Source organism: Aspergillus aculeatus (assembly GCF_001890905.1).
Source record: "Aspergillus aculeatus ATCC 16872 unplaced genomic scaffold ASPACscaffold_19, whole genome shotgun sequence".
Taxonomy (NCBI): domain Eukaryota; kingdom Fungi; phylum Ascomycota; class Eurotiomycetes; order Eurotiales; family Aspergillaceae; genus Aspergillus; species Aspergillus aculeatus.
In genome coordinates, this window is record NW_017962994.1 from 212,948 (window position 1) to 236,195 (window position 23,248).

Consider the following 23,248-nt stretch of genomic DNA (forward strand, 5'->3'; position numbering starts at 1 on the left):
ATGCAAACGAATGAGCTACAAGAAGTGGCGTTGGCCCTGCGCACCGCGCGCGACAATCGAGCCCCCATCACACCACCCACCAAGACCTGGCCCGCTCTTGACGCGGACTCGGCTTTCGAGGTACAGCGACTGAATGTCCAGCACGCCGTCAGCAATGGTGATCGCTTGGTCGGTTACAAGCTCGGAAACATAGCCAAGGTCATGCAGGACGCGTTTGGCCTCGATCAACCCGACTACGGCTTCCTTCTGGCCAGCACCTTTCTCTATGAGAGCACCACCCTTCATCTCGACCACTATATCAAGCCCTACGTGGAGCTGGAGCCTGCTTTTGTGCTGCGCAGCTCGCTCCGCGGTCCCAATGTGACGGTAGCCGATGTGATCAACGCCATTGACTATGCTATTCCTGCCATCGAGATCATTGACTCTCGGGTGGAGAATTGGGCGATCGATCTGCCCGACACTCTGGCTGACAACGGCTCCACTGCCAATGTCATTCTCGGCGGCACTCCTCGGAAGCTTACAGATCTAAAGAGTCTGCGGGATGTGCGGGGTACGCTTCAGTTTAATGGTCGGGAGGTGATGGATGGAAACACGGGGAATGTGCTGGGTAACCCCCTGTCGGCAGTGGCCTGGTTGGTGAATCGACTGGCTGCATACGATATTGAATTTCAAGCCGGCCAGGTGATTCTCCCTGGCAGTTGTCTCCAGGCCGTTCCGATGGATAAGCCGGGGAAGTGGAGGTGTACTTTTGAGGAGTGGGGCACTATCGAGTTTGACGTCGCGTGAGCGTGTTTTGTCTTTGTGTAGTCAAGGCGGGGTAAATAGATAGAATTCGATTTCTTCTGGATTTGTTCAGTATCGACCATACCTTAAATCAATCGCAAGTACCAGGTACCTAATACATTTGTTATAATTGGTGCAGCAAATAGAGTTAGCCGGGTTTACCGGCTCTCACCAGACTTTCTTGATCGGGATGATAGGAGAAGATCCTCTCGTATCGAAATCAACGCTAACAGCGAGCACTAGCCCTAATTGAGCACTGATCGGCCATATCCTGCCACTAAGTTAATTAGTTATCTGAGTTATCTGCGGGGAAGGAGTCAACAACCAGCAGCCACCCGTTATTCCCCGCGATTGCCAACTTCGCCTTCGGCTTTGCCAACTGTTCTTTTTATCTCCATCGATCATGCCATCGCCCCAAGCCAAATTTGTGAGCTCCTGCACAATATAGATGATAGTTGCACGGCCATCAATTGCAATGACGACTGAGGGTAGGACTGAGCGCCGCAAATTCCGAAGGACTGCTAATGCGTAAGGGCCCCCACACCCTCCCCGCCGGACTCCTCCCACTAACATCCGAGACAGCTGCATCCCATGCCGGCAGAGTAAAATTAAATGCTCCGGGAATCAGCCATGTGGGAATTGCCAACGACGCATGGTGAACTGTCGATTTGTGGATAGTGGCCATAGGATAATCATTCATCAACCCAGCAATACCTCTTCCTTTGAGATAAACAGTCATTCATTAGGTGAGGGACCTGAGGACCTGAGAAACCTCCCAACTTTGCAACCAGCTCATGAGACTGACCTGGCGCGCAGGAGCCAAGCGACCCGCAAGTCTTGCTTTTGTTTCAGATGGCCATGAGAATTGCCCTGATGAGCTGCTCACTCCTCCTTCTCTCGTTTCTCAGCATTTCGATTCAGCGCCATACATAGGAGCGCAACGACCTGCCGAGTTGTCCAATTCAACGGTCGACGGCGCGCGCAGTATTTGGACAAGTCCATTCACACTCCCCTCGAGAACTATCAAGAACACCCAGAGGAACAAGCGCAACTGGGGTGAGTTACTATGCTTTCGGCCTGTCGGTGTCAACTAACCAAGAATGGCGCAGTTTGGCTGGCACCCTCATCAACCTGGTCCTTTACTGCCAGACTCACCCTCCTTCTAGCTGAGAAGCTCGAGTTAGACTCTCCCTACAGCGCCCCAAACTTTTCAGGAGAGGACATCTATATCCTCCGATGGAAATCATGCCCACCCGACGACCCCCCCGACATCAGCGGGCTACCGTCAATCGATCACGCTCTCTACCTGTTCAACACTGTCAAATTCCACCTCGGTCAAAGCTATCGCTTTCTCGACGAAGCCACATTTGTCGAGCATCTACAGGAGTTCTACCACGGGAACGCAGCCGAGAAAGCTGCTGCATCGCGTTTGTGGTTCGTGCAGTTTCTCCTCGTCTTGTCCTTCGGGAACGCCTTTCTCTCCTCCCGCTGCAAATGCACCACCGAGCCGCCAGGGTCAAAGTTCTTTATCCGCGCGATGGCCTTGATGCCGGACCACGCCTCCGTCTGGAAGGACAGCCTAATGGCCATTGAAGTGCTGGCCCTGGCAGGTCTATATCTTTACTCGATTGATCACAGGGAGTCCGCCCATGTATACGTAAGACCCTCCCTACCTCTGTCTCGGGACCTGATCTGAAGAATGATATAGCTCGGCCAAGCCATCCGCATCGCGCAGCTTGAAGGCCTACACACGCAACTCCCAGAGGAAGAGATTGGACTCCAGACGGTCGAGCGGTGCCGCAACCTGTGGTGGACACTGTACATTATGGACCGACACTTCTCCTGCTCATTGGGGATCCCCATGTTGACGCGGGATAGTGATATCACCACCGTTCTGGATTCGCCCAGCGCGTGCTCGCAACGCGATGCGACCCTGTGCTTGCAGGTGCGGTTATCGCATCTGTTGTCTTTTATTCTTACCAGTGAGCTTTTGACCTTTTTGTCGCTTGATGCTATAATGACGGCTAATGGTCCCGTCCAGCAATCTACAAAACCCAGAAAACGCAGCTCGGGACGTTCTTGGACAAAACCAAGTCAATCCTGCAGACGCTCGCGGGCCACGCACGGGAGATTGAGAAAATCATCTACCGGAAATTCCAAAACTCGATTGATACGATGCCTCGGGGGACGCGGCATATTACGCTTTTGTATCATCAGGTTCGTGCCTTTCCTCCTCTTCTTGGAAAAAAAGAAAAACAGGATAGCCCGCAGTATCCAGCCCAACAAGAATTATCCGGACTAATACCACACAAAAGTGCGTAATGGTCGCCACCCGCCCCCTTCTCCTCTCCGTCCTTAAGGAGAGACTCGATACCCTGACCGAAGGCGACGAGGACTGGCAGACGATCCTCGCGCCGACCAAGACCCTGATCGCGACGGGGATTAAATCCGCGGCGAAGACGCTGCAGATCCTGTCAGATGAGGATAGTCCGCTCGGTAGGCCCCCTCCCTCAAAGTTCTTACTGGGAAAAATATCGCCTCACCACAGTGGCTTACCCCAATGTGTAGAAGTCTTCCTCCCCTACGACCTCGAATTCACTTACAGCGCCGCCATCCACCTCGCCATGGCGCAAGCACTCTTCCCCCTCGACCCCAACGAGCACGGCACACGGGGTATCCAGAACGCCCACACTATTCTGTCTGAGATGGCGAGCAAGGGCAACCGACTCGCCGAGAACCGTTCCAGGGAGTTAGTCTACTTGGAAGGACTGTTCGCGGAGCTGGCGAAGCGCATCGAGCGGCGCGGGTTGCTGACGCTCTCGCTCTGGAATACTCCGCAGCAGCTGCAAAATCAAGAGGACTGTGTAACCGGGAACACGGCCGAAGGGACCGGAGGCGGGGAAACGTTGACTACGCTGGAAGCTGGGAGGAAGGAGTCAAGTGAGCCCACCGTACCGGGGCATGAAGCGGGTGCGCCGGCTGGAGAGGACCCTTTCTGGTCGTCCCCGTCGGCCCCGACGCCCACTACGAGTAATCTGGAGTTGTTGGATAATATTGGGATTTCGTCGTATGAGTTCCTGTCGATTGTGGAGCAGATTGGGAGGCAGGAGTATCATAGTATTCTGGATACGGGGGCGGGGATGGGGTGATTTCTGGGTGGAGTGGTGGTAGCATTGTGACTACTAATCAAATGACTTGACTGTTTGTGATACGTGTGCGAGCTTGGAGATAACTTCTTGTCGCTGTGAATTAGGTTACTGGACTTATCGACTACGGTAATAGTGCTTTCTGGTAGCGATACGTGTTGAGGTGGGGATGAGTCTAAGTATGGTAGTCATAGCTTCGAAGTATGAGAGAAATTACGGTGCGTCTGGGCAATCGCTAGCTTAGTGGACTAAAGCTGCTTTCGTCAAATTAAGCTCTTACTTACATCCCTCGGATAGCAGGGATCGGATACATGATCTTCAACCCCTCCTCTCGGGTCGGATGCTCGGGTTCGTGATAACCATCCGAGGAAGGCCCCGATAAGCCCCCCACCAATTCTCAGATAGTGTAGTGGGACCAACGAGGGCGATTGTCATCACGAGACATGCGTCAGAGAAACAGACGCTGAAACTTTGCGGGGAATTTACTACCAGACGTGATCATCGCAAGCAGCCGACATGCGAAGAGAGCCGAGGATTTGAAGTATGCGATCGGGATGGAGACCCACGGAGGGGCTAGTTGAATGGCGGGGGATCAGAATATAGATGTATAGCTGTTCTATAAATCACTTCATCTTTCAGTCTGGAATTTCTATCCTTCAGATACTATCAACAACAAGTTCTCAAGCAACAATCATCACATCCCACACCATGGCTCCAGCTGCACTCATCCCTCCCACGGCGCCGGTCGTGATCGGGCCTGCTACGAAGAAAGCGACTCGTCCCAGCAAGGCTTTACCCCAGAGTCTCATCGATGGAGCCAGACTTAGCACCAAAGAGCCCTTCACGCCCGAGAAGCATCTGGCTTTCCAGTCCCCCGCAAAGATCTACACCATGAAAGACATCGGCCTCGAAGGCCACGGCATCTCGCCAAACGCAGTTACCGACCCATTCCCCCTGTTCACGGAGGAAGCAATCAAGCAAATGCGCGCGGAGATCTTCAGCGAACCTGTGCTAGAGAAATGTCAATATTCCTCAACATTCAACAAAAACATGGTCCGCGGAATGGGGCCTGCGTGAGTTATCCCACCCCACCACCCGTTTGTCACCATGCAACGAACCCAGCTGACAGTGCACTGTGCATCGATCCAGGCTCGCCCCCTTCACCTACGACGCATGGCGTTCGCCCGAACTCATCGCCAAGATCTCTGAAGTGGCCGGCGTCGACCTCGTGCCATCCATGGACTTTGAGATCGCCAACATCAACATCTCCATCAACGACGAGCACGACCGCCTCACCCCCGACAACGTGCCCGACACCGACCAGCTGTCGGCGGTGGCGTGGCACTACGACAGCTTCCCGTTTGTCTGTGTGACGATGCTGTCCGATTGCACCGGGATGGTCGGTGGGGAGACGGCGCTGCGAACGGCGACGGGCGAGATCATGAAAGTGCGGGGGCCCGCCATGGGCACGGCGGTGGTGATGCAGGGCCGCTACATCGAGCATCAGGCGCTCAAGGCGCTGGGCGGCCGCGAGAGGATCAGTATGGTGACCTGCTTCCGGCCACGATCGCCCTTCGTGCGCGATGAGACCGTGCTCACCGGAGTGCGAGGCATCAGTGATCCGTCCGAGATGTATACGCAGTATATGAGCTACCGCATGGAGATCCTGGAGGAGCGGGTCCGGGCGCGGTTGCAGACGGAGAGGCGGCGGGAGCTGGGGAAGCGTCCGTTTGATGTGCAGGAGGCTAGGGGGTTTTTGGTGGAGCAGATTCAGTTCTTGGAGGCGATGTTGGGGGAGCTTGTGGATGTGTCTGGCGATTAGAGAGGTGTGTTGTGGGTGTATGCTTCTGGAGGACGGCGGTCTGCATGGCTGCTCTTCCCGACTAAAGTATGAGTGAATGCTAGCAGTTTTCAGTTTTCAGTTTCCAGTTTTGAATATCGAGAAAGATAAGTTCCTAGCTGGTCTTGTTGCTGTCATCCCTCTGTAGCCTTGATTTCTCTGCTGATGGCAAGGCAGACTGTTGGCGCAAGTGTTGTTTGTTCTTTTTGTTTGTACAATGACGGCGGTTACCCGTTTGGGCACCCGCTCTTCAGGCTCCCTCTCAGGCACCCAGGCTGCCTCGCTGGTTTCCCCTCTTCAAACCTCTCTCTCCGTCTCATCCATCACCATCGTCATTACTCCTCATTTCCATCCCCGTCCTCATCCTCACCCTTATCCCCACGTTTGGCTTTTCGTCAGCAGCTTATTCTTCCTTTATTCTTACTTACGAGCTTAGCACCAGCGGTGAGCCCCTCAGTCCAACGGGACGGTTACCTCACCTGAGATCCAGACCGGCCGATTAGTTTGCTATTGGTTCACTCATGGATATATAGACCGTACCCCACACCACCTATCTCAGAGCCTCCCTCTTCACTTCTCATCTCTTTCACCTAAATCATCATCATCATCATCATCATCATCATCTTTTATTCTCTCACTCTTCCAACTGTTTGAGTCCGTCTGTCATTCAGCACTGTCCTCTCTCATTACTTCGTGTCCAAGTCGGCGGGGTATCGCCTGTCATATCCTTCGGTTCCAAGGGGACGAACGCGCCCGACCCACCGCGAAGCGCCAAACCCGAGGGGGTGGAGCAGCCCACTTTCTCCGGTGGGAGTCAAGCTACAGCTCATGATATAACAAATCCTCAACGGCCTCTAGTACCCGTTCCTGTCGCTTGTTTGCTTGACCTTCTTTCCAATCCCATTGGAACTTGTGCCCTGCTCTGACTGATTTTGATTTGCCTCACGTCAGCTCACATCCATCATGTCTGATTCTCGAGGTTGGCAACAACAAGGCCGTGGTAGAGGCAGTGACCGTGCCAGAGGTGACCGTGGTCGGGGAGGAGGTGGTGACCGCGGTCGTGGAGGCCATCGTGGAGGTCGAGGCGGCGGAGGTGGTGGTCGTGGAGGTGGACGCGGCCGCGGCTCTTTCGACCTTCCCTTCCGACCTGGAGACGATGGGAGGGGCGATAGCAGGGGTCGTGGCCGTCCCAGAGCTTCCGATGGATTTCGTGGCGGTCCCGCACCACGCGGCGGACGAGCTGACTATGACGGCCCGCCAGTCTTCTCCCCTGGCGGAGACCTCAAACCCAGCTCCCAGGTCGAAAAGCAGGAGGATGAGATGTTGAAAGCATTGGTCAAGGCACCGCCCTCGCCCGAAGACAGAAAATACCCCCTGCGTCCCGGCTACGGTACACAGGGAAAGCGAGTCGACTTATTCGCCAACTATCTTCACCTCAAGTCGATCGGCAAAACCCTCCACCGCCATCGCGTCGAAATTCTCGAAGACCACTCCGTCAGGAGACCTACCGGCAAGAAGGCGAAGCAAGTCGTCAAACTGTTGATTGAGGAGCACTTTGCTTCGCAGCGAAATGGCGTTGTCACCGATTTCGTCTCCACTCTCATCTCCCGGGATAAGCTTCTGGAGGAGGGCGAGAATGATCGCACGTATGACGTCCGCTACCGGGATGAATACGACGATGAATATCCAGAGCCATCAAAGGTCTATCGGGTCAACTGCCAGCACACCGGCACTCTCGAACCGTCTGATCTCTTGGACTACTTGACCTCGGCCAGTGCGACGAATATGTTCGACAAAAAGCCAGAAATTCTTCAAGCTATGAACATCGTCCTGGGCCATCAGCCCAAAATCGACCCGAACATCCACTCAGTGGGTGCCAATAGGCACTTTGCCATCGCTCACGGTCAGAAAGAGGGTTACAACCTCGGAGATGGGCTAGAGGCTCTTCGTGGATTTTTTGTGAGCGTCCGTGCTGCAACTAGTCGCCTGCTCGTCAATGTCCAGGTCAAATATGTGGCCTGCTACCAGGAGGGCGCGCTAGCGGCTTTGATAACCAGTTATCAACAACCCAATCGTTTCGAGTTCCACTCCCTGCAACGTTTCTTGAAGAACTTGAGAATCCGGGCAACACACATCGAACGCTCAAACAAGCGGGGAGAAGTCATTCCACGATTTAAGAGAATCGCTAGTCTGGCTAACAGGGGAGATGGCGCATCGCTGCCACATCCTCCGATAGTCCCTCGTCTGGGGGCCGGTCCCAATGATGTGAAGTTCTGGTTGGACGAAGCTGGCCAACAGTCATCGCAGCAGCAGTCCGCATCCTCGAAGAAGAAGAAGAAGGGCAAAAAGCCAGTCACAGCGGGGCCTCCGTCGGCTGGAAGATACATCAGTGTGGCGGACTTCTTCGAGGAGCGTTACGGTATGACAAATCTAGATTCCCGAATGCCAGTGATGAATGTCGGGACTCGCGAGAATCCTAGCTATCTGCCCGTCGAAGTCTGCAACGTCGAACCTGGGCAGCAAGCTAAGACCAAGCTGAGCCCCTTTCAGACAAGAGAAATGTTAAAATTTGCAGTCAATTTTCCGCCAGTCAACGCTCAGTCGATTGTGAATAATGGAACTCGCATCCTCGGGCTCGGTGCTGCTTCAAATGCTACTTTGAAAGAGTTCGGCATCCAAGCAGATCCCCGACTCATCACAGTGCCCGCCCGCATCCTTGATGCCCCTCAGATCTTCTACAGAGATGCGAACAACAAAGAGAAGAGACTCCTGTCCAGCGGTGGCAGCTGGAATATGAGGTCTATTAAATTCTCGATCGGCTCAACCTTAGGTTCCTGGGCCTGGCTTTTCTTGGACTCCAACCCAACTAGAGCCCCCACGCGCGAGGTACGGGGGGCCGCCCTGGAACACTTTGTGACGAAGCTGAGAGAGGTCGGGGTTCAGGCTAATCTCCATACAGGCGGAGAGCACCTTGTTCTCGCTCGCGGTGACCTGGATCATCAGATTGGTGGCGCTGTCGAGAGACTGATGGCCGCTCATAAGCCTAACATGATTCTTGGCATTCTTACCGACCAAAGCACGGAAGTTTATAACTGCATGAAGCGAGTCTGTGACGTTCGGGTGGGTGTCCGCAATGTGAACGTGCTTGTTAAGAACTTTACGAGCGAAAGGGGCCGCGAACAATACCTCGCCAACGTCGGCCTGAAGGTCAATCTGAAGCTTGGGGGTGTGAATCAGCTGATTCCTAGAGAGCTTGGGATAGTGAGCAAGGGCAAGACTATGCTTGTTGGTATCGATGTGACCCACCCCTCTCCCGGGTCCTCCTCAAAAGCCCCAAGTGTTGCGGGAATGGTTGCCTCGATTGATTCCCACTTGGGTCAATGGCCAGCAGAACTTCGGATCCAGACATCGCGCCAAGAGAGGGTCAGTGAGTTGGACGAGATGCTGAAAGCTCACCTCGGCCGGTGGGCTAAAATCAACAAGGGTCAGTATCCGGACAACATCATTGTCTACCGCGACGGAGTATCTGAAGGGCAGTATGAAATGGTTGTCGAAGAAGAACTACCCCTCCTCAAGAGCGCTTGCAAGAAGCTGTACCCAGCAACAGAGTATGCCAGAGGGCTACCACGGATTTCGGTCGTGATAGTGGGCAAGCGGCACCACACGCGTTTCTATCCTACGCGTGAAGAGGACGCCGATGGCCACTTGAATCCCAAGAATGGCACTGTAGTCGACCGCGGTGTGACGGAAGCCCGCAACTGGGAGTTTTACCTACAGGCTCACACTGCTCTCAAGGGCACTGCTCGCCCGGCGCACTATTTCACTGTTTGGGACGAGATCTTCTGTCGAGAGAAACCCAAGGAAGGGCAGAATACAGCTGACATCCTGGAAGACCTCACGCACAAGATGTGCTATCTGTTCGGACGGGCGACTAAGGCCGTGAGCATCTGCCCTCCTGCATATTATGCCGATCTGGTTTGCGAGCGAGCGCGATGCTATTTGTCTGATCTGTACGATGCGACGTCGACAGGTAGCGTGATCACTGACGTTGGAGGTGGTGCTGAAGCTGTGGACGGCGACAGGGTTACCATCCACAGCGCCGTCAGGGATACGATGTTTTATATTTGAGGCTTTCTTGGCAATTGGGGTACAGGGAATGCTGAGTGATGTCCCGGATGAGATCTTGGGAGATGCTTCTTGGATGTGACAATGTGCGGTTGTTGTAGCGAGCAGCTCTGTGTTGAAAGTACAGTCCTGTGGGACGGAGACGGTTCATATGCTGGTCATATTTCGGGTTTCTATTCAGATACGGCTTTGGTTGCACACAGAATGACATAGATTAGTGACTGCTTTCTGATTATTATGTTGCTCATGCCATTTTGGACTGGAGGAAGAAGTCATTCAGTAACAGTGGTAGATTGGTCTAGTCTATGCCAAGTGACTTAGTCAAAGGTAATACGGCATGTACTGATGTTTCACCCTCTCCTGGCTGTATCATACAGCAATCCTATCTCTTGGAATATGCTGTCTAATTCAGCTGAATGCATCGTCAAGTACTAAGCACACAAAGACTCAATTAGCTACTATAGTACCTAGCGCGATGGACCCCTCGTCTAGACACATTGTCCGACTAAAGTTGTTAACCTAGTCAAGTTAGAAGTGGATGCGACCCGCACCGCAAAGCTTATCGGTCGGTTCGATTCTAAAGCTATCTGCTGGTGTATTGAATGTATAGCATGCATGCGCATTGGGGACCATTCAAATTGGATCTTTACTTTCGGAATGTGACAGGGGTACTTTCTTTTGTTCGTCTTGCGATGACATGGACGCTGTGTCAATGGCTTTGCCGGTTCTTTCTGTCTAGATGACTGCCCTACGTACGTTCTAGACGCGACTATCCTTTACCCACTCACTCCTAGACTCGCAAGAGTAGCTTGATTCATGAAAATGTCCAGTCTGAAATTATAATACCGTAGCTAACATCACAAGAAAATGAGAAGAAGAGCGTTAATTCAATAACCGTTTCCATCTTTCCGAAACACCGGTCCAGCCGATCTACAGCTTAGCCGCGGGGGACGCACTGCCCGCCGAGGAGATCTCATTGTACAAGAGAGTGGTCAGGAAGTCCGCGTAGTCCTCGCCGGTGACCTGACCGGCGAAGTAGCGGGCGGCCTGCTGGAACTTGTTGCCGACGGGGCCCTTGGCAGCCAGGTCGTCGGCCTGCTCCTGCAGCAGGCGCAGGGCGTAGGCCTTGTCGACCTTCTTGCCGTCGGAGGTGGTGATGCCGTGGTGCGTCCATTGCCAGAGTTGACTGCGCGAGACTTCGGCGGTGGCGGCGTCTTCCTATTTTGGGTATTAGCATTGGTTGGGTGTGGGTATTAGGGGTGTCAGCTGTCAGCTTAAGGTAGATAAAAAACTTACCATGAGGAAGTTGATGGGGATACAGCCCACACCCCGGAGCCAGCCCTCCATGTACGACAGGCCGATGTTCAGGTTCTTGCGGATGCCCTCCTCGGTGATCTTGCCGGGAACATTGGTGTTCAGGAGGTCGTTGGCGGTGATGTTGACGTCTTCGCGGCGCACGAAGAGCTGGTTCGGGGTGGGCATGTGGGTGTTGAAGACGTCCGAGGCGATGGCCGCCAGCGCCGGGTGGGCAACCCAAGTCCCGTCGTGGCCCGCCCGCACTTCCCGCAGCTTGTCCGCTCGCACGCTCTCCATCGCCTTGTCGTTGGCTGCCGCGTCGTTCTTAATCGGGATCTGGGCTGCCATGCCGCCCTGGTGGGGAATTAGCATGTTTCCATCACTGTGTGTTTCGATTGCTTTGAGAGCCAAAAACTTACCATAGCGTGGACACCTCTCCGGTGGCAGGTCTTAATCAACAGCTTCACGTAGGCATCCATGAACGGCACCGTCATGGTGACGTCCGAGCGATCCGGCAGCACGAAGTTGGGGTGCTTGCGGAACTTCTTGATGAAGGAGAAGATGTAATCCCAGCGGCCGCAGTTCAAGCCGGAGCTGTGGTCCCGGAGCTCGTAGATGATCTCGTCCATCTCGAAGGCGGCGGTGATGGTCTCGATCAGCACGGTGCCGCGGATCGTGCCGCGGGGCATGCCGATGTAGTCCTGGGCGAGGTTGAAGACGTCGTTCCACAGGCGCGCCTCCAGGTGCGACTCCATCTTGGGCAGGTAGAAGTACGGCCCGAACCCGCGGGCCACCAGCTCCTTGGCGTTGTGGTAGAAGTACAGGCCGAAGTCGAACAGACTGCCGGAGATGGGCTCGCCGTCGACGGTGAAGTGCTTCTCCTCGAGGTGCCAGCCTCGAGCGCGCGCGATCAACGTCGGCAGCACCCGGTCCGTCCGCAGCTTGTACTCCTTGTTGCCTTGCTTGAAGTCCACCTGCCGGCGGATCGCGTCGTAGAGGTTGACCTGGCCGTTGATCATGTTCTCCCAGGTGGGGGCGCTGGAATCTGTTCAACGGGCTTTAGCACTTTCTAGGAAAACAATAGTGGGAAGGCCAGGAAGGTGGCGTACCCTCGAAATCAGCCATGTATGTCCAGACATCCGAGTTGAGCGCGTTCACCACCATCTTCCGGTCAGTGGGACCTGTGATCTCCACCCGACGGTCGACTAGGCCAGGGGCCGGGGGAGCGCCCTTCCAGGCGTCATTCTCGCGGATGTGCTTGGTTTCGGGGAGAAAGTCGGGCAGGTGGCCCTTGTCGATCTCAGCTTGTCGGTCGATGCGGCGTTGGAGGAGAGCTTTGCGGGTGGAGTTGAAGGCGCGGTGGAGGATGGCAAGGAAGACACAGGCGTCTTTGGTGAGGATCTTGCGAGCTTCGGTGCTCACAGTGCCCAGGATGACCACGTCCTTGAGCTGGGCCTCGGATTGGCTCATGGTGAAGACTTTGGTAACAGAAACTTTGACACAGATTTCTAGTTGAGTCGATAGGGGAGAAAGAGTATGGAAGGGGTTGTGGTATTAGTGTTAGATCACAGCTTAAACACATAAAGTTCCAGCTCTGCTATGGAAGGAGGGACAAGCAAAGTATATAAGTCCAACCCCCAGAATCTTATCGGAGGGCAGGAGGTGGGCTCGACGACGTCAGAATCCACAGACAGCCGCGGCCCATGGGAAGTTCGGATTATCCATGGTCGCGGGGTACCGCCGATAATGGAGAGATACTTTCCTACCAGCAATTGCCATCAGATAGACTCAGGAATGAGTCTGGGTTGCACCCACTCGCACCCACTGTAATCACCACGTGACTTCTCCGCGGAGAACTGGTCCTTTCGGCCGACTGGACCCGATTGGGGCTGGGGTTCCCCGCCCGGCACGCGCCGGCCACCGCCTCCGATTCGGGCCTTATCGTTTCTGATGACTCGATACATTCACCTCTAACTTACCCTTTGATATAGCTGGATCCCTCCCCGAAAAGCTCTGATATGTGTGAAGGATGTTGAAACTGAGCCAGGGCTTATGGAGAGATGGTCTCTCGTCCGAAAGCATTGGCATCAACTAACTGGACTAACCTAACTAACGCTACAATGTCCCAAGACCGTTTATCAGTTCTCTGCGCCCTTTTTCCATCCTACCGAGGATGTGCGCCCTCGATAAGCCTTCCTCATCTCCCCGCATGTCCGAACAACCTCCACCCAGCCGCGGCTGCACCAGCAAACCATCCACCTCGCTGATGCTGGCACACACGTCGATCATGCTCGGTACTTTTCGGAATCCCCATATCCACCTACCGATCGATTCCGATCAGAGTCACAACTGTTTTCGCAACGACGGATGCTTTGAAGCGGTCTTCGCCACTCTCTAACGAATACGCCCTGCCAGGTCCATCGAAGAAGTCTGCGGTTTTCCAACGGGCGCATGAAATACACAGAAGCTCCAAAAACTTCTTCCCGCCCAACCCCACAGGAGATGCGACCAGTCCGATGCCATGTTCCAGCTCACGGACATGTGAATGCATGTGATTCTGCGGCATACTTCTAGGGGCGTTCTCAATAAGTAACTGGGCTCAATATCTGGGGTGCCACGCGCCGCTTACCCACCATGAGTTCCGGAATGTGGACGAGACACTTTCGGAACATGCAGGATAAAAAGTTCCAGCCTACACGCAATCATGACACAGCGCTAATGTGTAGCTCGGGGGTAAGGCGTGATCATGCTACTCATAAATTCTGCGACCACTGTTGGATGGATTTATGCCAGCACTGCCGTGTCTGCACCTCTGCTCACTGACATCGGAGCTATGACCACCTGCGAGCTCCAGTCGTTCCCCCACTCTCCAGCATTATTTGCTGAAGGGGGTGCGTCATCTGGCTTCTCGTGGTGAAGCTCAGACCCCCGCCACTGGCAATGTGGAAGCGATTAGTAGAGGACCTTACGCTCAGGTCTATTAAGCTCTGTAGAAATGCGTACATCAGTATCCCAGTCAGCTGAATTATGCTCAGACGGACTGCCCCAAGACCGCAACTTCCCACAAGATATTGAATGAGATACAAGTAATAATCGCGAAGGAGGGCATACTATCATAGGCACCTTCGACAAGATTCGACGTCTTTGTTTCCAGAATCGAGATCTCGAATCGGGGGTTGTACTGATCGCCCACGGCTCCAGTAACATTCAACGCCCTTGACAATTCAATTGACTTTCCAGCTTAACAGGAAGCTCCCACAGGCAATTACTCGTAATTTCCACCGGTGAATATATAAATAACACAGTTGCAAGCCATGTAGCCGAACCTGAAGGAATTGTGCTGGGAATATTACGTTCTCAGAACATGTTATTCTACTCCATAAGTATTGGAACATGCTACAGGAAATACAAGGCATATCTTAGTAGAGATGATCTTGTGCCCTGTGTTATGTGTATACTGGTAGAACCTACTCGAGGCCTTCCAGAAGGCGAAAGCACACTAAATTTAGCTCTAATCGGCTTCCGGCGGGGAAGCTGCTGACTCAGCCGGCCCAGGGTCCATCACGAGAATCACGCGGGGCGATCCTTTGTTTTCTCTGCCACCACATCAACCTCAACACCAACAGTCCATGCCGGTCGCGTGCGTGACAAACTCTAGAACTACTTCAACATGGGATCTAAGACCCCCGAGGGACATCGGCAGGAACCCGATGGTATGCGCCATCTCAACACTGTCCAAGAAGGAATCCTTCGATCTAACTTGACTGTGTGACTCAGCCTCCAACTCCTCCGACTTCAAGCCCGCCAATCCCCAAGTCAAGGCCTCTCGAAACGGTTCCGGCTCCGCGGACTTGGATCGAGGGATCATTAGCGACGATGATGACGACGACGACGACAATTCGAAGGAAGAAAATGGGGTGAACGGAGCCTCGACTGCTGGTACGTTCGCCAAACCGTTCACCCTCTGAATAAGTTTTGAACAATCATCACTGACACGTTGATTGCACCACCAGAGAAGAAACAAAAGAAACGCAAGAGGTCCAAGAAGAAGAAGAAGAAGACCACCCCCACCGTGCAGACCACCCCACCGCGGGTGCCGCTCTCCACCCTCTTCCCGTCCGGCCAGTACCCCCGCGGAGAACCCGTCCCCTACGTCGAGGACGAGAACACCGCCCGCACGACTGACGAAGAGCTGCGCTATAACTCCCGCCTCTGGGACGATGACTTCCTGATCGACTACCGCAAGGCGGCCGAGGTCCACCGCCAGGTCCGGCAGTATGCCCAGCGGGAGCTCATCAAGCCGGGCGCCAGCCTCACGGCCATCGCCGAGGGGATCGAGGACGGCGTGCGCGCGCTCACGGGCCACCAGGGCCTGGAACCCGGCGACGCTTTTCATGCGGGCATGGGATTCCCGACCGGCCTGTGTCTGAACAATGTGGCGGCGCACTGGACGCCGAACCCGGGCGCTAAGGATGTCATTCTGGATAAGAACGACGTTCTCAAGGTGGACTTCGGGGTCCATGTGAATGGGCGCATTGTTGACTCCGCTTTCACGGTCGCGTTCGAGGACAAATACGATAATCTCCTGACTGCGGTCAAAGAGGCGACCAATACTGGTATCAAGGTATGTCCGACGGCTCCGAGAACACAGGTCAGGCGATTGATTCGACTAGCATGCCGCTATCGATGCGAGAATGGGCGAAATCGGCGCAGCCATCCAGGAGGTGATGGAAAGCTACGAGGTCGAGATCGACGGGAAGACCCGCCCCGTCAAAGCCATTCGAAACATCACCGGGCACGACATTCTGCGCTATCAGATCCATGGCGGGAAGCAAGTCCCGTTCATCAAGAGCAACAATCGCGACAAGATGGAGGAAGGAGAGGTGTTCGCCATCGAGACCTTCGGAAGCACCGGCAAGGGCTATTTAGAGGATGATGTACGCGTACACCGTCTTTCAGTTTCGAGTCAGGTTCTAATAACTTCTCCACAGGTGGGCCTCTACGGCTACGGTAGAAACACCGACGCTTCCGGTGCCAACCTGCGTCTCGCTTCTGCGAAATCGCTGCTGAAGACCATCGATTCGAATTTCGGGTCGATCGTTTTCTGTCGTCGCTATCTGGAGAGACTAGGGGTGTCCCATTATCATCTCGGGGTGAGTAGCTCCATGGCCGTGGGGTTGATTTGCTTCTGTTACTGACAAGTTCCTCAGATGAAAAACCTGATCGATAATGGTATTGTCGAGTCCTATGCGCCGCTTGTCGACGTGAAGGGTTCCTACACCGCCCAATTCGAACATGTATGGCTTTCTTTTGTTATATGACGCGCCTTGGATCGAAACTAATGTGCTCTAGACCATTCTCCTCCACAGCGGCGGCAAGGAAGTCATTAGTCGCGGTGACGATTACTAGGTTAGCTAGTCAGCCATTTGACATCTATAGACGATGTCGCTGACGTTTTGCTTTGCCTGTTTGCTTTTGACTAAGTAATGCTTCGTTCAACCCTTCGATGACCTCGGATCCAACATCCGTCCAGGTACTTGTTCGCTCGGTTTCTGATTGCTGCATCGTTGTTGCTTTGGGTACGCTGTCACAATTATGAAGTAGCCTAGTCCAGTCATTACCATTTCAACTGAATTGAACGCCAATTTACCCCTTTAACTTCCTTCTATTCTCTGTGCAGCATAGTATAGTCCTGTGTACCACACATTTGAAAGTTCCCATGTTTGATATCCGCATCGTCTCCTCCATGAGCTTGTGGCATGAACACGGCTCGATCCTGCTCGGCTAACGCGAGTAGCTCTTCGATGACCTCCTTACGGTACGACGACCGCACCGAGACCGAGGCCTTGAGGTCAACGGGACCTGACAGCGCACTCTGGAGCATCTTCGAACTATCCGACTCGTACCTCTCCCCGGTGTCTTCATCCCGAAAGTGCGGCAACTCGAAGGCCCAGAGCAAGCGGCTGATGACCAAAAACAGTGATCGGCGCGAGGGCGAACGGGTCGTCGAAGACGGCGTCGTCCAGATCCATGGCCCAGTGGTTGGGCAGCACCGTGGCGCCCGCGGGGATCCGCAACCCGCGGTACTCGTCCTCCTGGGTCGTGGCGTGCGGCGCGCCCAGGGGCACGATGGGCCGCCAGCGCAGCGTCTCCTGGATGAACGGGAGCACCTTGGGGAATTTGTGCATCTTCAAGGCGAGGCGGCTGCCTCCTCGCCATAGTGTGGTTCTTTCCTCCCTTGCTTCTTTCTCCATTGTCCCTTTGCCGCGGGTTGCGTCACCTATCTACGCTCTTCGTTCGCTATACCTTGCCTTTGAGTGATACGACCGCTTATGTACTGTACTTGAGCTGCGTGTGGCATCAGATACAGTAGTACTTAAGCTCTCGTTTGCGTTATGTGACAAGGATCGCCACTACCCAGCGTAGACTTTCTCTCCAGTCTCCCTGGCCTACTCGCAATTCCCAGCCTCGTAGAAGACCCGAAAACGCGACTCTCCTCCCAGTAAAGCTGCCGGCGAATCGAACTCGACCACCTCGCCGTGATCCAGCAGTAACACTCGATCGCTATCCAGAATGGTATCGAGCCGATGCGCAATCGTGATTACCGTACATTCTTTAAAACGCTCCCGAATGACCTTCTGGATAAGCTGTTCGGTGGCGACATCGATGCTGTTTTGGGGAACAAGGTGAGTAGGACAGGTTTAGAGAAGAAAAAGGCAGGGGTGACTGACTCGCTAGTGGCTTCATCCAGCACCACAATCTTGCACCGCTTTAGTATAGCGCGGCCCAGGCAGAACAGTTGCTTCTGGCCATGCGAGAGATGGACCAGAGACATGTCGGTGTCGAGACCGCCCTGCTGTTCGATTATTCTCTCCAGGTGAACGGCAGCAAGTGCCTGTCTAACGCTGACATCATCGGAGACGCCGTGAGGGTCCATATTGTCACGGACAGAGCCTGGTAAGAAGCAGGGCTCCTGAGGAATGGCATTCATGGCGGTGCGGACGATTTCGGCCGGCAGTGTCGAGGTGGCGATGTCGTCGATGATGATACTTCCTTCAGTCACCTCGATCATTTTGAATAATGCCATCATCAGTGAGGATTTGCCGCTATTGATCAAGACAATTGACGCAAACCGTCAGCTTGGATGCTATTATATCAGGTATCAGACCTGAACTCCACCGTTGACTTACCTGCCAGTTCGACCGCACACTCCGACCTTCTCCCCGGGCTCAATTCTCAAGGATATTCTACGCAGAGCCGGGACAGTGCCAGTCCTGGCACGTATTTGTGAGACACCTAATATAGTAGCAAGGAAAACGTGAAAGACTTACTGGTACGTGGCAGTGAGATTCTGGAACTCGACTTGCCCCCGGTCCGGCCAATTCTCGGGAGCTGTCGAGGTCCCTGTCGAGAGCTCCTCCACCGGGGTCTCGCTGGCATAGTCTCGGACACGGCCGATCGAGGTCAGGGATGTTTCAAACTCGGTCCAGACCATGATGATGTCAGTCAAGATGCCGCTCAAGCTGATCACGTTGGAGAGGGCCACGCCTGCAAAACCAGGGCTGATCCGATCTTTGAGTCCAATGATCAGCCCGATCAGAAGAAGCACAAATCCGGCAGCCAGGCAGTCCATGACCAGGCCCAGCCAGCGTTGGACACAGAAGAGAAGATAGAACGGGGTCTGCGATCGAGTCAAGTGCTCGTGGTTCTGCCGAATCAGTCCTTCTTGCCAATCAAAGGCGCGGACTGTAGCCAGTCCATCGAGAGACTCCATGAACTGCGAACTGTAAGGGGACGAATAATTCAGTCTTAGTGGTGATCTGCCAAAGGAACGGGTCTGACCGCGTAGCGTGACACTTACTAGAGGGGGGCCTTGTTCTCCAGGTCCATCTTCCGTAGCTGCCGCGAGGTTCTCAGATAGACCTTCTGCAGCACAAACATCACGAAGAATATCACCGGGTACGAAATCGCCACCCAATACGATGAAGTCATGATCAGGAGTATCTGGCCCAGCATAATAAGGCCACCTGTCGTTGACATTAGCAACCATGCACCGGACTGGGGGCAGCGGCGGTACTGACTGCAGAAGATGTTCAAAAGCGCCATGGGTAGCTCTGTGTCAACAAACTGCATATCCTGACTGAATCTGCATCATGAAACAGGAGTTAGACCCGTCGCCGGATACCGTTTCAACCCTCAACCCACCTGGAAATAATTGAACCAAGCTTGGTTGCTTGAAAGAAAGACATGGGCGCCCTGTCACTAGTATCAGAACTGTTTATATTGTCAAATCTGCCCCCGGCGCAATTTACCGAAAAGTTGTTTGCACAAGTGTCCAGTGGAGGGATCGCCCTGCGGATGATACAACATTGATCACAGCATGCCTGGCCGAGGATCAATAAGCGGACTGAATGCATGGTGGGAAGAAAGAGCAGGGGGGATGGAATACACGCACCATCCCAGAACAGCGAGAGCGATAAGGCAGGAGCACTGAAAAAGTGCATAGATGCCCATATACATGGCTTGATGGTATCCGGGGTGTCTCTCATTTGCTTCACTCCACCACTCGGCCCAGACATCTATACACTTATATCAGCATCATCTCAAAAACGAAATGTATCTATTCAAGAGGTGGGCGCCCTTACATGGAAAGCAGAAGAGAAAGGCGTACGCAATGGCGATTAGTACATAGGCCAGAGAAAAGAGCTTTCCGATCGACAGCATGTAATAGACCATCACATTCACCCTGCTCGCTGACTCCGTTGCCGCCGAACTTGAGCCGATCTCAGAGACTGCAACTTGTGGCTTTTCCACCGTCGTGGAGTTAGCTTGTGTGCTGGGCAATTCAGCATCCATCTCGATTTCGGGGATCGGGGTAGGCGCGTGGAATGTATCACTCGTTGGAGAGCTCTTGCGCCGACTCAACTCGGACAGCGATTCCTGTTCCACCGCTTCACCATTCGCGTTGAGACGAATCATGTGATCAGCGTAAGGAGCGTGGTGCTCTTAGTGCATGAAATTGTCGGTCAGCTAGATCAACCCAGTCCGAAAGGTATGGAGAAGTATCTCACCTGCATGGGTCGCCAACACTGTTGTACTGCCATTACGCCGTAAGAGCCCAGTGGGCCCCAGCAAACGCTGGAGAATTTTGGCTTCTGTAGTGGCATCAAGCCCACTGAGGATATCATCGAGAATATAGACACTGCGTCTTGCATAGATTGCTCGAGCGAGTGACTGCAATGAGTTTGATCAGAACAGCGCACACGAGATCGTAGGAACAGCAGAGTGAGGGAGTGACATACCACGCGCTGCTTCTGACCCCCACTGAGATTCGCCCCTTTGTCACCCAATTGCGTATCATCTCCATCTTGGAGGTAGAGAAGGTCCTCATCAAGCGCACAGGCGTGAAGAACGGCCTTGTACCAACGTTCATCGTAGTCGGAGAATGCCACGATGTTGTCTCTAAGGGTTCCGTCCCGAACCCAAGGTGTTTGAGCACAATATGCCGTGGTGCCGGTGGAGACAATGACTTCTCCCTCCGAGGCAGGGATTTCACCAAGGAGCGCATGCAGCAAGCTGGTTTTCCCGCAGCCAACAGGCCCAAAGACCATGGTGAGCTTCTGCCTGGGAACTGACAGATTAATGTTGCGCAGCACCGGGCTTACTCTTTCCGGCCAGCTGAAGCTCGCGCTCTCAATGCAAATGGCAGCAGCAGCAGCAGTTGTGGCCGATGGTTTTTCTTCAATTTCAACATTCGTCGGGTTGAGTTTGTTGGGGGTGGATACAACAATCTTGCGTCGGTCAGACCTCGGGTCAGTGAGCAGAAACTGCTGGATCCGTTGAAAACAAGCCACCATCGAGGCCAATTCCGGGGCAGATTGAAAGAGCATACTCAAAGGCTGTGAGGTCAGCATTAATAGTGATAGGGAGGAGAACATTCGACCAGCATCCAGGGTGATGTGGCGTGCATGGTCTGCGGCAATAAAGACTGCAAAGGTCAGCACCGGGGATATGATGACAGGAAGGAACCCTGCCCAGATAGTCAGTCACTGTCCGCCATGGCTCTTGACTGGAGGGGATATATGTGGTGGACTCGCCCATCATCATCGCGCCAATTTCCCACCACCTGAACCCAGCAGCAGCTTTAAGCTCGTTTTCCCGCGCCTGTTGGAGTATCCCCATCACCTTGCGCATCAAGCCAGACATCCTCAGGCTTTTCATCGCAGAAAGCGTGCTGGATGTCATTCCTGACATTCCATAAGTCTTGCATCCAAGTTGAAATTTGGTCCACGAAGTTTGGCAACGTACCGACTCGTTTTTCAACCACCTCCATCCAGGCTTCTTGCTGCCGACCCGCAGAGGCTCCAAACCGCATGGTTAGCAGAGCACATACTGCACGATAGGTCAGCCTCTTCCAACTCCTTTCAGAGCGAGCGCAAACTTGTGGAAATCTGCATACCAGATGCGATTACAAGTGAAGGCACAACAGCGACGCCAACTTGCCGTTCCAGCAACCAGGCTCCGAACGCCACTTGGATGAAATTCGCCCATATTTCGTGGATCATTCTCAGACCACCGACAATCCGCTCGACATCAGCATTCATGATCGTCAAGGCGGAGGACCTATTGGTGGATGAGACGTCGAGGCTGAGGGTCTTGCGGTAAACAACCGCAACCAAAGCGCCTCGCACGCAGGTGATGAATTGGTAGGTCTGATGCCAGTACCACGCCGTGGTCATCTACGACTGCGTCATTGATTGCCCAGGATGGGTCACAGGGAGAAAGATCACTCTCTTACCGCAATTCCGACATAGACGATTGCGTACGCGCCAAGTAGTCCGTAGCCGATATCCCGCTCGGGTGGTGTGCTGGGTGCATGAATGTAGTTGACCATTTGGACCAAGAGAAGAGGCTGTGTAAGGGTCAGTGCAATAAGACAGATCCTCGGCAAGATTGGGCTCAGAAGGCGCATCTTCAAAGCTTGAATCGTGCACACCAAAAGGGCGTTCTTCCCGGTCTTGACAGCTACAAGAGCATTAGTGTTTGACTTTCTGTTCCACTGGAACAATGAGGAGAAGACAGTGGCAGTATGAGAAAAGAGATACCTCGCTCCCAGACATCCCACAGGTCCTGCTCTAGGTTCACTGTACAGAACCCAGCCGGCATGGGATAGAGATCCTCGAATGCAAGCTCACGCATATAGCCAAGCCGGATGAGGTTGTTAATCCAAAGAAAGAAGGTTTTGGACACGATGCCTGCAAAATCTTCGGGACTACTGGGAGCATTCTGCTCCTCCTGCATCAACCATCGGGTCTTGGTAACCGATTCCACTATGGTCTGTACTCCCCTCATGACGAAAGTCGCGGTGAAGATACTTGCAATGCTGGTTCTTACATTGGCAAGCCAAAGCGACCGTACCTGCACGCCATCAAGCAGGAGAGTCAACAGCAAATAGCCATTTATGAGAAATGATGGTCGCGTGGTCTTCCTATGTTCGGCATAGGAAAGCAGAGCCAGTCCAATTGCCGCAACCAGGTTCAATGCAGTGGCTGCAATTGATACTCTGGTGCGGTCCTCAGGCACCAGACAATAGATCACCAACAGTGCCAGTTGAAGGGAGGCAGAAATTGTGGATGCTGCCTTTTTTTGGTTGTAAGCTCTCTTTCTCAACCCCCTGTTCCTAATGTGCATTGTCGAACTCACCAGTTTGGATCCTAGCAAGGCCCACCCGCTGACTAGATAGTGTCTTTGCCATAGTTGGTAGCCTCTCCCTACGGCGAAGACCAGGAAAAGCGAGGAGGGCAGAATGGACAGCACTGACTGTTCGAAGAGCAGTGTAAAGTCAAATGCACGACGGCAAGGGTGCACTGTTGGACCCCATAGATCGTCCAAGGCGAATGGGCATCTCTGCTGTGACATAGTGACAATATTGTTTCTGAGCCAGAGGGGAGGAAGATTTCCGTCGACAGTAAGGGCATTCCAAGTGGGCACCTCTTTAAGGACTGTTAGGTTCAAGGTCGAATGAAAAGCGGGCAGTTCGCATTTTTTTTTTTGGTCT

At 53.7% G+C, this 23,248-nt stretch overlaps 8 protein-coding genes across 8 annotated transcripts; 5 read left to right on the forward strand and 3 right to left on the reverse strand.

The window, feature by feature from the left end:
- ASPACDRAFT_64137 (2-keto-4-pentenoate hydratase) lies at positions 1–786 on the forward strand (the record flags this gene model as incomplete). Its single annotated transcript, XM_020203969.1, has 1 exon — positions 1–786. One exon carries the CDS (start codon positions 1–3, stop codon positions 784–786), a length of 786 nt encoding a protein of 261 aa, XP_020051989.1.
- A 381-nt stretch (positions 787–1,167) lies between these two features.
- On the forward strand, positions 1,168–3,932 carry ASPACDRAFT_1875757 (uncharacterized protein; the record flags this gene model as incomplete). Its single annotated transcript, XM_020198067.1, has 9 exons — positions 1,168–1,311; positions 1,366–1,529; positions 1,600–1,839; positions 1,893–2,440; positions 2,492–2,765; positions 2,825–3,000; positions 3,099–3,279; positions 3,352–3,645; positions 3,706–3,932. Exons 1-9 carry the CDS (start codon positions 1,232–1,234, stop codon positions 3,930–3,932), a joined length of 2,184 nt encoding a protein of 727 aa, XP_020051990.1. The 5' UTR covers positions 1,168–1,231.
- Positions 3,933–4,626: 694 nt separating this feature from the next.
- Positions 4,627–5,856, forward strand: ASPACDRAFT_1883294 (uncharacterized protein). Its single transcript, XM_020198327.1, has 2 exons — positions 4,627–5,002; positions 5,079–5,856. Exons 1-2 carry the CDS (start codon positions 4,638–4,640, stop codon positions 5,749–5,751), a joined length of 1,038 nt encoding a protein of 345 aa, XP_020051991.1. The 5' UTR covers positions 4,627–4,637; the 3' UTR covers positions 5,752–5,856.
- A 633-nt stretch (positions 5,857–6,489) lies between these two features.
- On the forward strand, positions 6,490–10,157 carry ASPACDRAFT_81768 (putative RNA interference and gene silencing protein (Qde2)). Its single transcript, XM_020205951.1, has one exon. The coding sequence runs from the start codon at positions 6,733–6,735 to the stop codon at positions 9,895–9,897; it is 3,165 nt and encodes a 1,054-aa protein (XP_020051992.1). The 5' UTR covers positions 6,490–6,732; the 3' UTR covers positions 9,898–10,157.
- Positions 10,158–10,683: 526 nt separating this feature from the next.
- On the reverse strand, positions 10,684–12,707 carry ASPACDRAFT_81769 (malate synthase). Its single transcript, XM_020205952.1, has 4 exons — positions 12,300–12,707; positions 11,610–12,235; positions 11,191–11,544; positions 10,684–11,112 (listed from the first exon to the last, which is right to left on the reverse strand). Exons 1-4 carry the CDS (start codon positions 12,658–12,660, stop codon positions 10,825–10,827), a joined length of 1,629 nt encoding a protein of 542 aa, XP_020051993.1. The 5' UTR covers positions 12,661–12,707; the 3' UTR covers positions 10,684–10,824.
- A 2,149-nt stretch (positions 12,708–14,856) lies between these two features.
- Positions 14,857–16,843, forward strand: ASPACDRAFT_126442 (putative methionine aminopeptidase, type II). Its single transcript, XM_020196930.1, has 7 exons — positions 14,857–14,903; positions 14,968–15,129; positions 15,204–15,814; positions 15,864–16,127; positions 16,182–16,343; positions 16,401–16,487; positions 16,543–16,843. The coding sequence occupies exons 1-7, from the start codon at positions 14,861–14,863 to the stop codon at positions 16,597–16,599; spliced, it is 1,386 nt and encodes a 461-aa protein (XP_020051994.1). The 5' UTR covers positions 14,857–14,860; the 3' UTR covers positions 16,600–16,843.
- Positions 16,844–16,855: 12 nt separating this feature from the next.
- ASPACDRAFT_47545 (uncharacterized protein) lies at positions 16,856–17,378 on the reverse strand (the record flags this gene model as incomplete). Its single annotated transcript, XM_020201982.1, has 2 exons — positions 16,856–17,109; positions 17,162–17,378. The coding sequence occupies 2 exons, from the start codon at positions 17,376–17,378 to the stop codon at positions 16,856–16,858; spliced, it is 471 nt and encodes a 156-aa protein (XP_020051995.1).
- Positions 17,379–17,540: 162 nt separating this feature from the next.
- Positions 17,541–23,109, reverse strand: ASPACDRAFT_1875772 (uncharacterized protein; the record flags this gene model as incomplete). Its single annotated transcript, XM_020198068.1, has 18 exons — positions 17,541–17,859; positions 17,922–18,296; positions 18,381–18,464; positions 18,522–18,974; positions 19,052–19,217; positions 19,272–19,336; positions 19,396–19,446; positions 19,503–19,574; positions 19,640–19,769; positions 19,836–20,195; positions 20,262–20,424; positions 20,493–21,220; positions 21,261–21,437; positions 21,499–21,582; positions 21,650–21,929; positions 21,989–22,215; positions 22,296–22,830; positions 22,894–23,109. The coding sequence occupies 18 exons, from the start codon at positions 23,107–23,109 to the stop codon at positions 17,640–17,642; spliced, it is 4,386 nt and encodes a 1,461-aa protein (XP_020051996.1). The 3' UTR covers positions 17,541–17,639.
- Positions 23,110–23,248: the final 139 nt, after the last annotated feature.

Coding starts and splice junctions, on each gene's coding strand:
- ASPACDRAFT_81768 (XM_020205951.1), top strand. CDS start 6,733: ATGTCTGATTCTCGAGGTTGGCAACAACAAGGCCGTGGTAGAGGCAGT.
- ASPACDRAFT_81769 (XM_020205952.1), bottom strand. CDS start 12,660: ATGAGCCAATCCGAGGCCCAGCTCAAGGACGTGGTCATCCTGGGCACT. Junction 12,236..12,299: donor ATACATGGCTGATTTCGAGG/GTACGCCACCTT, acceptor CCCGTTGAACAG/ATTCCAGCGCCCCCACCTGG. Junction 11,113..11,190: donor TCCCCATCAACTTCCTCATG/GTAAGTTTTTTA, acceptor TACCCAAAATAG/GAAGACGCCGCCACCGCCGA.
- ASPACDRAFT_1883294 (XM_020198327.1), top strand. CDS start 4,638: ATGGCTCCAGCTGCACTCATCCCTCCCACGGCGCCGGTCGTGATCGGG. Junction 5,003..5,078: donor GTCCGCGGAATGGGGCCTGC/GTGAGTTATCCC, acceptor GCATCGATCCAG/GCTCGCCCCCTTCACCTACG.
- ASPACDRAFT_126442 (XM_020196930.1), top strand. CDS start 14,861: ATGGGATCTAAGACCCCCGAGGGACATCGGCAGGAACCCGATG. Junction 16,128..16,181: donor AGGGCTATTTAGAGGATGAT/GTACGCGTACAC, acceptor ACTTCTCCACAG/GTGGGCCTCTACGGCTACGG. Junction 16,488..16,542: donor ACACCGCCCAATTCGAACAT/GTATGGCTTTCT, acceptor AATGTGCTCTAG/ACCATTCTCCTCCACAGCGG.